Here is a 12,120-nt window from a genome sequence, read left to right on the forward strand (position 1 = left end):
CAGACAATTAGGCTTTTATAAACCAACAATAGTTTATCGTTTTTAGTTTCTCAATTAATGCATGTCAGTTTAATTTTTGACTTAAAAGAAATCAGAACAGAAAGAAGGGCAATGACAAGAACAAGAGCTGACTGTCAATAATATACACATTTTATATACACATCACACACACACACACACACACACATATATATATATATATATATATATATATATATACATACACACACACACATTTTATATACACACACACACACACATATGTGTGTGTATATATATATATATATATATATATGTGTGTGTATATATATATGTGTGTGTATATATATATATATATATATATATATATATATATATATATATATATATAATATAAACACATATATACATACACACACACACACAATGTATATATAAAATGTATATAAAAATCAGTAAAATTTTCAGTTTACAGTTAATTACAGGAACAGTCACCTTGTATAGATTAAATAAAAATCTTTAAAAAAATTGCATAATATGAAAATTATTTTTTTAACAATGCAATTATTGCATTACACTGATGCTGTCATTAAAACATGAACAGCTGACAGGTTTTAGTGTAATCACATCCCTCCCTTCTCTTATGGTCCTCAGTCCAAGAAGAAAATGTTATTGAACTGTGTCGAACATAGTCTTTTCACCTCATCTGTAATGCAAAAAGAGAAAAGGTAGTAAGTTTGTTTACCCTGGTATGAAAACATCAGACTAACAGTCCATGTGTTTCATGTGCAGCTCAAACATATGTTACTAGGTTAAAAAAACAATCCAATCATAATTTGTCAGTGCAGTAACATACCATTCACTTCAATCAAATTAGCATTCTTCTGGTTCAGAATAACATACAGCTCCCTCTGATCTGACTTCTTTCCCACAACCCAGTAGTCCGTCATTGCTTTTACAATGATCTCTTCATCTTCATCAACCCTGAGAGGAAAGAGGAGACAAAACCAGTTTAACCTCCAAGACCTGGAGATACCTGATACTTTACAAAATTCTTATAACTGTTCATCTAAACGTTTGCCCAGCTGTGACCGTGCGTACCGTGCAAAATCACAGTTAATGTCTCCAAGGATCTTCATGAGGTCAGGGTGGACCGAGGAGAGAGAGGCACCGGCTGTCTTGCGCATGTGGATGGTGCTCTTTTCCGCTAGGTTCATGTGGTTGAAGTAGATGAACTTAAACTGGGGCTCCTTCTCTGGCCTAGGTAAGCAAATGCAAAATGCAAAGCTTTTCCTTACCACATATTCAAACAGGTACAAATACCAGTCCCAAACAGGTTCACCCTGACCTGAGTTTGTAATGGCAGCCATGTATAAAATGATTCCCAAGCCCCAGAAAAGGCGCCAAGTCTCCTTCTCAATCAATCACCTGACTAGTGTTTTACACAAATAGACCTGAATGTGAATGTGTAGCAGTTTATTAGCACTAGAAGCAGAATGTGGCTTCAACGCACAAAGCTGACACTAAGAGGTGTCCTGTAAATGCACATGATTCTGACATACGACACAATACTGTAAAATGTGTGGAAAACGTGCTTAAATATGCATCAAGAATGAGATGCAGTAATTAGGGTGTGAAAGAGAGGTCATGCCATAGGACTACATAAAGTAAGTGAATGATATTCTTGGATAAGGTGGTTCTAGTTGCTCTGGTGATTCTAGTTATGGAAAGTCCTATATTCTTCAGACAGTTTAGATTAATTCAAGAAAAGAAAAGCAAAAGAATCCCTAGTTCTGCAAGCTATATTTGGGGATTAAATCCATTAGGGTGTGTCATAAGGCATAAAGACTTCAATGCTGCAACTTTGTCTTTGCTATCTTCAAAAGTATAATTCTACACAAAAAAAACCACTGACATCAATTCCCGAAAAGCCTTCAAAAATTATTCCAATTCCCTTCGATATCAGTCAGAATTCAAATTGAATTCTCACAGTTCCCATTTGTGAGAATGTTCTCATTCACACAAAATTACAGTTCCGTGTCAGCACTAACTTTACTAACGTAGCGGTACGTTAAACGTACAGAAGCTGCAGACCGGTACTGACCCTGATATCCTCCGGTTTATGTTGTACTGTTCACAAATATCCGAAGCCAGCAGTGTGAGCTGGGGCCCGACCAGAGCATCCATCTGCTCACAGAACTCCCGGGTCAGCTCCACCGATGCTGGGGATGAGAGCAGAACCAAACAGGAGGGGTTAAGATGGCTCTTGAAATGAGCCACTCTTAGTTGAGGCATACTGACATACTGTGACACACACAGAAAGGGTACACACAGACTGCACAGGAGCGCTCACCATTGATCATGAAGCACACAGCTGCGCTCATTGCCTACAAGAGAGATAATAAAAGAGATAATGTAAATAAACAAGCAGCATCTTTTACAGAATCACATTTAATTTGATACAATTTCATTATGGAATCTCATGTACCGTAAATACATACGTAATATGTGTATATATTATAGCTATCTATATGTAATATCTATATGTAATTTCCTGCTGTTTTTTATTGTAGCAGACTGTAAGCACACTTGTCAATTTGATGTGACTTTGCCCTTAAAAGGACACAGCATTTTCAAATTGAAGATGGCACCAATTCAATGCCACATATCAGAAATGGGTTGATGTTGGAAGAGTTTTTTAAGGACACTGATCCGATACAGTCACAAATCCAGTCTGAAAATAGCAAAGCAATGCTTTGCGGCAGCTCACCGCAGGGCATGTGATAACGGCCAGGTTAGTTTGAGCAGGTCAGCTGGGTTAATTGAGCAGGTCAGCTGGGTTAATTTGATCACAGTTTATGCAAAGCTGTTGTTTTCTTCTCTTTAATGATTCAAACTGATGTTCAAACACAAACAACAATGCACGTGGTGACTGATTGCCATCATACAGTTATGCTTCTAGTGAGTAAACAAGTGTAACAGGGCTGAACCAGCCAGATGCTTGTGGATAAAATCAGTCGCAAGTGTTTTACTGCATACAGGGCAAACCAAACATACTGTCAAAACAGAAACAAGGATCAAAACTCATATAGGATGACAGACAAACCCGGGGACACCGACAGAAGGAAAAAAGCCAAACCCAACCAGAACCAGGAGCAGAAAACCAGACAACAGTCAAGGCAAAATCCCAAAAAGCAGCATCCAAAACACGAGGAAAATTGCCCCATTACCTCTTACGAGCACACAACAACCAACAGTGATTTATTACTAATCCGTTCTTTAGTTTTTTTGAAGAAGTTGGTGTTTACAGTTTGGCCATGAAGTAAAGGAGTAAAGGACCTTCAGTAAAGGGTCAGGGAGAGAAGATGGAAACGGAGCTGGACAGGAGAACAGAGGAGAAAGAACAACCGACCAAACAGGTAAAGCACTGCCCACTCGCCCCATGAAGATCGTTTACTCTACAGCTCGAGAATATTCTAACCACATGGAAAAAGTGGAAAAGCTGCTCAGATTTATGGGGGACTGGAAAATTTGAATAGGAAGCTGCGCAAAAAGCTCACATCAACTAACTCTGTCCATGGAGAGAGACAGTGTGTGTGTGTGTGTGTGTGTGTGTGTGTGTGTGTGTGTGTGTGAGATCACCAAGGCGATAAATATAAGATCATCAAGATAGACACTATGGCAATGAAAGGATCAAATTAAATGCTTTAGACTTGTAAACAAACTTTGTCTGTGGCTTAAAATGTGATTTCTATTTGTTTTATATTCATGCATGATATCTGTAAAAATATAGCATATATAATACAGCTCTTACAAAAAAATTCCCAAATGCAAAAAACCCCCCCAAAAAACAACAATTGAATCACAGCTCCAGTGGTTTTTAATGGAAACATATCTGTTTAGTATCAATACCGGACAAATTTCAAACGAAACATTTTGCTATCGGACGAGTAGAGAAAATGTGGTATCGTGCCATCTCCAATTTAAATCCTAACAATGTAGAATATTTCTTATGCGCTTACCTTGTAAACTATCAAGTGGAGCTCCTCGGATCTGTCCTCTGTGTTAACAAATATTTTGGGAAATCTGAATTTTGCATCTGGATCTTTTAGGGTGGCAGGTCCAGTTAAAAATCTAGTTTCAAACAAAAAAGTGACAAATTATGCAAAACATGAAAGCATGTAATAAACAGAAAATAGAGAGTAAAACAAAACCCACGTTAGCTGTACTGTACAAAAATATTATTCAAGAAAAAGCAATTACACTGCCAAAAAAATAATTTAACAGAACACAGACTTTGTTCCTACTTACACATGTAATAGCAAAAATGAAATAATCTTATTTCACCTCTCCAACACTGGTACAATACAAAACTACTGACACACAACTCTATTAACTTGTAAGTACATCATGATCAGACATGGTTACGTAGAGAAAATGTTCTATCCGCTGATCGTGTGTGTGTGTGTGTGTGTGTGTGTGTGTAAATAGGAATTCCCGCACATCACACAAAACACCCCTCGTGCTACATTGCCCTGTGAGTGGTTCCTACAGGTCAGCTCTGCTCTCTGTTAGCTTCTCATTCCTCTGTGTCATCAGTCATGCCTGACGCTTTGTGGTCAGCTCAGGTAAACATCAGGGTCACCTAGATGTTGTGCTTCTGCTTTAGTGTTTAACACCAAGGCTGTGATCAGCCAACTTGCTGTGTCTTAATCAGATGGATAATGTGAGCCAACACTGTGCACGCCCCACACGATATGTTCACAGTGACGTGCCAAGCCACTGCCAGTCACGCACTGGGCCGGCGCACGCACCCATCTATAATCCTTTCTTTGTTAAAGGATGGAATGGGACCTGGCACTGTGCGGGGATTCACGTTTCTCGCCTGCTGTCAGAAGCACTTCAATTACTCTTGTGCTACCTGATCACTGGCAGCCTGCTCGAGTTGGGCGATGGAGCCAAGCACCCATGATGCCTCCATCCCAGCAGGCACAGGGCCAACGTGGGGTTAGCCCGAGTTCTGAGGAGGCTGCGCTTCACTTACCTTCCATAGTGCAACAGATTCCCCATCACCTCCGGCCTTAGAGGAGAGTCCCTGCCTGCAAGCTGCCATAGACCACCCACACACACCCCCCCCCCCCCCCCCACACACACACACACAAACACAGAGTCAGAGACACACACACATTAACTTATGCTCTGGAAAATGGAAGACTTCAGCACAAATTCCACTGCAATGTCAGCATTGTCAGCATTACATAATGCAATGTTGTAGTGAAAGCAAGCAGTTTAGGAAACGTTGGCACCTCCGGTTCGGAGTGTCGAGGGAACAGGGATGTTGTCAGGTATTTGTAAAGGATGCGCATGTCATCCTGCTCTAGCCCACTCCTGAAAAACAACAAAACATCTATATGTCAACATGCTCATTTTGAAAGGATTAGAACGAGCTACACAGACTTGCTGCAGTACAACAAGTGAGCAAACGAATCTTGAGCTTTTATTTGATTTATTTCTTTAAAACAAAACGGACCATTGATCAACCTCTGAGAACTCCTGGAATAGTCACTAATAATTATCACACAGAAAAGCCCTGACAGTACGTTTTTTATGCCCAAGTTTTCTACACGCTGTGTACTACACAACAGTGAGGACGAGGTTGGTATGAGGGCTTGATCAGCCTCCACACCTCAGCACTGGTCAGACTAGCAAACATTTAGGGAAGGGCCTGGATACATCTACGCTCTTATCCAGAGAGACTTCCAGAAGGGCTCTGTCGGTTGCTCACAGAATGCATGCGTATAAGGTTATTTTTCTGGCTCTCCTTGCCTGTTCTGCACACTTCTCATTTTTAAACCTTATTCAGTTCAAACTGAAATACGAAACAATTGAAGACTTAACGCTTTAGCTTTATTTTGGTTTTTGGTTTTTTTTGCATTTTCTGTTTTAAGCAATAATGCATTTAGGTACATGCCAATCAGTATTAAGCCCATACCAAATAAGCTGGTCATTGTAGAGGAAGGCTGTGTATTTGACTAAACTCAAATTCTCCTCCACTTTGTTGACGAAAGACTGGATCTTCAGGTAGGTCATCTTGTCCAGGGGCAAGAAGCTGATTCCCCCAAACACATCCAGCAGGTCACAGGACTGCAGGTGAATTGTCTGCAGGTACTGAAGGAAGCAGAAAACACACAGCCCACATGCACTCCAATGTATTAATGTATTAGCGTCACTGTCGCAGACCCAAGTAGTGAATGGAATTATACAAAGAACATTAATAACTGTGTCATAATCCTCACTAGACTCCAACACAGTAAACCTACTGATATGGTGTCTCTCAAAGATACTACAAAATTTATAGCAGTGGCAGCTGCACTACTTGGTTTCTTATTAAAAGGCCATATAACCGAATGTATCATTTTCGTTTTGAAGAGAGAACTAGACACGCCTGTTTATGATGCTAACCTGAGCCTTCCGTGGTGAGCCTGATGTCATGTAACATGACAATGGGGTGCACTGAACAACTTGGCTGGTGTGACTTTGCACTCCGACCACCAACATTGCACCTCAGGAACACACTTTCACTGAGAACACCAGGCCCAGGGCTCAGGTTTTGGGGGAGGTGTCAAAGAGGGTTTCGCCTGACTGGAGCTCAATTATTCAGACAGGTGGGTAAGCGTGATTCCTTTGGCAGGGAAATCTGAACCCAGTTGATTGATATGACCAGTGTATTGTTCTGCACAAATTACATTTTGGCCCATGAGGGAGGAGACAAATTAAAGCCATGGTTGGCTGGAAGAATAATCATATACTTCGTCAGAAGGACAATAGCCCAAACTTTTCTTACTGTAGTGTCTAACACCAATTACATCACATTATTCTTTTAACTTACCATAAAAACAAAAGTTAAAGTTATATACCATGTACAATAAGGTTTACAAACATACCACTACTTAATCTAAACATAGCACCAGCACAATTGCTCCTGGTGAGGATAAATGTTCTTAATTAATAGTTGATCTTACCCTGTAGAAGAACTTTTCAAGCTTTTGAATGAGCAGCTCCACACCACCAGTCTCGACTGCCCTGTTGAAAGTGCTGTTGAAGATCTGTAGATATGGACAGGGACAGCAGAGCTGTGAGCGACCAAACACACTCAAGGAAACGAGGGGGTTTGTAAACAGGCTACTAGAAAACCCAGTTTACCTTATACATGCTGTAACACTGCTGTAAAACTGCTCCATAAACAGAGTCCTAGAACACAGAAGGGGGGAAAAACCAAACAAAACAAAACCTGCCATGTCACATTCAGTCCTGGGACCAAGACATTACATGCAGACCTGGAGAAGGACCTGCTCTGAGGTTAACTCATAGGTTAATTAACTCATAGGTTATTAAAGTAATTGCATTCCAGGCAGGGGTACAACACAACCAATACAATTTCACTATAAAATACAAACTAGAAGCTCCTCTTCTTGGTATTCTACAGTTGGTGGTTTGCCATCCTTGTTGGGTTTTTCGATCATAGGATTTCGTACAACCTTAAACGAAAAATATTGGAGGATTAATAGAGAACACTTTAGTTTGATATTTTTCCAGTGTTATCATGCAAAGACTGCATACAAAGAAAGAGACCCAATGGAAAAAATATAACAAATGAACTTCTGAATGCAAAGATAATCGAATCCAGGCTTAAATGTTTTACGGCACATTAAACATTATTCTCTAATGATGTAAACACACACACACACACACACAATAAAAATGCTTTTGCTCATGTACCATAACCATCCAGAAATTCTCCTCTGGCTCAAGGAAGAACTGCCTGTTTTTCTGAGTGTGAAGAGACTTGGCTGGCTTTCTGGGACAGAAGGTCCTAGATATATCAAAAGACCAATGTAATGAACTACGATTAGCAAATTCTAAACAAATCTGCTTACATATCATGAACTGGTGATCATTACCATAACTTGAGCTAATGAGCACCAGAATCTCATAGAGGAATTCTTTATTTAGATGCTTATTCTGACACTAAGTGATAATACTGAACTCGCAAATTATATTTGCAAAAGATCAATCTGTTTTATATATCCATAAGTTTAGTACACAGACAGTTCACCTTGTAAACTGAACAATGGCCTCACAGAGTCCAACATTGCGAATCTTTTCATTCTTCTCCACTTCACTAGGATGGTAAAATAAGATCTTTTTTTCCTCCTAACGGACACAGACACATCAGACTTCACAAGGATTGAGCTACTTTCCAATCTAATATCCACACTGATCAATATTACAATACAGGTCTTTAAAATTGTGATTCATGTGTACAATTTATATGTAAAATTCATAAATGCAGTCCCAGTATCAGTTAAAGTAATCAAAAAGTACTTTTTGTCAAACATGTCTTAATTACATGCCATCTTCAACTGTTAAGCTTATAGATAAAAGTATAAATCAGAATTCTATGACATTTTAGCCACTACAACCGCAGCAAGTCTGCTCACAAAGCTAAAGGTCACCATCTAGTTCTAGTCCATCCTTGAATACAGGCATACAATATATGCGTATGTGTCTCAGAGTTATTATGTGAAGAAGTGATGAGGTGATTCCTGCTGTTTGGTCTAAACAAATAAAAGAAGAAAAAGCCAATACCTCCCCCTCACGTGGTCCAAACTTAGGGTTATAGATGAAAAAACTAAGCAGAGATGGAGTATACTGTTTCTCTTGCATTCCGGAAGCCATTCTTGGACTTGAACAGAACAGGGCAATGTTAGGGACATTAAGTTGAATTAACTGACTAGAGAACACAAACTTAAAACTTTGTCACTGTGTGAATACCTGATCATTCAAACGGTGTGGGTCTGAAGCTCACTCTTTTTTCAAACAACCTAATGGGCATGCCTTGGATCTGCAAAACGACATAGGGGTATTTTTAAAACAGTGGCACATTTTAAGACTGTATGTAGCCCAGATGTGACTCACCAAGTGTTTATTTACTTGCTTGTTTATATATTTACGAACTGTGGTTAGATACATCAAGTGGCAGAACAATATGTATGTGCACACACACAAACATTTTTATATAGACAATGTGTTCGGTAGTCACAAATTTCAAAACAAGCAACCCTGGAGGTGGATAACAACCTGCAGCATCGCTAATGCAGTTCTCCAGGAAAGAGCGAAGTAACCCTAACCTATCAAACAATTCCCTCCTCGCCGTGCCTGTAGTCAGAGGTAGAGGTGGTGGAACTTGCATTCAGTTTCTGCGCCACTTGTGACACTAGGATCACATTACACAAGCCAGCAGGATGTGTTGACAAGTTACACTGTTTACAAGTTACACTAGTTTAAGATGAGTCAGTAGTTATGATGTTCTAACCAATTAACAATAATATAATTAACACAATCGGCTTAACACAATACAAACTTACAGGCGTAAGTAAAAATAAAATAAATAAAAATAAATAAACGAATACTACCAGTAACTAAATGAAGTTAATCGAATTAGCCGAGTAGCTATATGTTGCTTACTGTTTCGCCAGCTAACGTTAGCTAGCCACAAGACATGAACACTACGATAGTGTTTCAAGTCGACAACACAAAGTTTATGCTTACCATAAAACGTGCGAAACTCTTACAGCATGGCTAGAAGAGAAACATCGAGGTTTACTATCGCTCAGAAAAACAGCAAACCTGAGAGACCCGTGATCAATGGATGTGATTTAGCTAACATACTTCCTGCTTCTGACGGAAAACTGTGTGTAGCCGTTGAAACTGTTCGGGTAAATCAAATGCAGAGTCAACAATGTTCCACATCATCTTTACACGGTAAATTGTTAGAAGGTGTATGCATGTCATGCCTAACACGAATTTTGGAGCTGTAGTTCTGATCATTTAGGCATGCGTGGCCTTCCCACATTGAGGAAACAGGTTTTGAGTGGCCAAATAAGTAGGGCTGATCTACAATTCAAGTAGTAGCAGCAGCAGTAGTAGTAGGGCAGTAGAAGTTAAGTGGTTACAGTGACTAGTAATTAGAAGGTTGCCAAGTTGGGCCCCTGAGCAAAGCCCTTAACCCTCAGTTGCTCAAGTTGTATTTAGTCAAAATTGTAAGTTGCGTTGGATAAAAGCGTCAGTTTAAATGCCATAAAAGTAAATGTAGTAGCCTCAGCCTACTTCAAAAGTCTACTTCAAATTCTTGAAAACCTTTCTTACCAAAAAAGACCACCATGTGCTTATTAAGACTCTCTTTTTAAAATTATTTTTGACTTAGAGGAAGATCATATTACTTTTTATCCACCATTCATGCAACAATCCAGATAATTGATGTTTCCATTTTTTCCCCTCACAACTGTAATTGGGGCCAATAAAAATTGCTAGCACATAGAATTACTTTAAGCACCATGCATGCACAACTAGAGACACATCAAATGTTGTGCAGTATAGTCCTTGCTTATAAGAAGCAGAGTTAAATGTTTTAAGGAAGATCATTTGCATGACATATCATTTATGTGCCTCTTGAGGTAATTAGTAACTTAAAGCAATTAGTAATTTAGTAATTTAAAGCAACTCAAAAGTGACTCGTATGAGTCCACTTTTTGCAGTAAGCGAAGAGAAAGTAGAGTAGAAAAAGTAGAATATTGTCCAACAAAATTACTCATAAAATTGTTGCTAAACGAAACATTTTTAAAGTACAAATAATAGAATGAAAAATGTAGTAACTAGGGAAACATTTATCTTACGGTACTTTACACCACTGTGAGCATCACAGGATGCATTCCATCTGGTGCTGAGCTTGCATGTTCAGTACCGTTTCTCCCCACAGTAACCTGAGTGAGGTGGATTTGAACAGAGATGCTCCTCACTGTAACTTACACCTGCACTCACTGTCCTGGCCTTTTGTGTCCTCTTAGTTTGCATTAAATTTTAACTCTTTTATTTGTCTTAGCACTCCTATGAAATATTTAATTCGCTAGATTGAAGATCACACCATTCAGAAAGATGTTTTGAGGAAAAGAATTAAATAACTAATAAATGTATAAAACTTCTGAATGTAGTAACCACACGTGCCCCTTTTGCAACCCCCCCCCCGCCCCGCCCCGCCCCGCCCCGCCCCTTAAATGAGTATTTCTATTCCAAGATTTAGCTCAGAAGCCCTCAAAATGCACTACAAAAGCAAAAACAGTTGACAAAACAAACGTATCTGTAGGCTTTTCATTAGTCAGGCATACGTTTCATCGCTTGTCTTAGAGATGCTATGTGCTGTACATAAAGTAGTGAGATAACCGGGGAGGTGGTGCTTCCGATTGATGGAGAGCAAGTTCTGTTTCATGCCCCCTGACTGCCAGAGGGTGACTTAGTTTATGGAATCATTCCCTGGCGCGTAGTCATGTGAGATGTGACCAGTTTCATAAAAGGACTTTGTACCTTTCCTTCTCGTGTTTGGATCAAGTGTGCTGAGCAGATCAAACTGAGCATTATGCTGAGTCTTCTTGTCCACCAGAGCTGTGACATTTTCTAAATGTAACTACTGGAGTTTGGCAGTCTAATAGTCCTATTAACTTTTACCAGTAGCATTTGGAATATTCCACGACGTGCTTGCCTGTGTTGGCTATATCCAGTCATGAGCATATCCAGGGTTTCACAGTCCCCCAGATCAAACTCCATTCTACTAGTATGTTTATTGATAAGTTATTACTTAGAGGCTAACCCTCTGAGCACTGTGGTATCCTATCCATCAGATACACAGAGCAATAGCTGCCATAGTCCAACTAACTGGCTAACAAAACATGAGAAACATGATCCCTTTAGAGAATTTTTTATTCTCTTACATAGAGATACTTCTGTGTGAAGGTTTAAATAAGTTGGCACATTTATACTGTAATCAGTGTAGAAGTGTTCACTGCAGTGGACACCCCAGCCTGTATTACCTCGACGAACTGAGAATGGACACATTGAATGCCTGTCTTGCCTTGGTGCAAAACACCTTTGCGAGGCCTTAGCAGACCCATGTATGCATTGCACTGTCATGTCCCTGGCTATCTGTGAATAGACGTCTGCTGCAGTGGTAGAAACTGATGCTATGTTTCCTCTGTCGAGAATGCCGGCTACCAAAAAACACTACGAAAAGGGGAGTCTCTAGCTGTG

The 12,120-nt window shown here is 39.6% G+C and overlaps 1 protein-coding gene across 5 annotated transcripts; it reads right to left on the reverse strand.

Annotated features, from left to right (window-relative positions):
• Window positions 1–7: 7 nt before the first annotated feature.
• On the reverse strand, window positions 8–9,750 carry ccz1 (CCZ1 vacuolar protein trafficking and biogenesis associated). Of its 5 annotated transcripts, none has more exons than XM_081697925.1 (18): window positions 9,592–9,742; window positions 9,171–9,256; window positions 8,815–8,884; window positions 8,629–8,725; window positions 8,096–8,193; window positions 7,759–7,852; window positions 7,437–7,517; window positions 7,183–7,230; window positions 7,002–7,085; window positions 5,972–6,147; window positions 5,286–5,367; window positions 5,024–5,085; window positions 4,002–4,113; window positions 2,333–2,366; window positions 2,084–2,201; window positions 1,081–1,239; window positions 836–963; window positions 8–685 (listed from the first exon to the last, which is right to left on the reverse strand). In XM_081697925.1, the coding sequence occupies exons 3-18, from the start codon at window positions 8,820–8,822 to the stop codon at window positions 630–632; spliced, it is 1,437 nt and encodes a 478-aa protein (XP_081554051.1). In that variant the 5' UTR covers window positions 8,823–8,884; window positions 9,171–9,256; window positions 9,592–9,742; the 3' UTR covers window positions 8–629. The 5 variants fall into 5 exon arrangements, with proteins under 5 accessions (XP_081554051.1, XP_026869310.2, XP_026869311.2 ...); XM_027013509.3 differs by having other exon boundaries at window positions 9,121–9,256; XM_027013510.3 differs by having other exon boundaries at window positions 9,121–9,198; window positions 9,592–9,731.
• Window positions 9,751–12,120: the final 2,370 nt, after the last annotated feature.

The sequence above is a fragment of the Electrophorus electricus genome, chromosome 15 (assembly GCF_041902795.1).
Source record: "Electrophorus electricus isolate QZ-2024a chromosome 15, ASM4190279v1, whole genome shotgun sequence".
Taxonomy (NCBI): Eukaryota; Metazoa; Chordata; class Actinopteri; order Gymnotiformes; family Gymnotidae; genus Electrophorus; species Electrophorus electricus.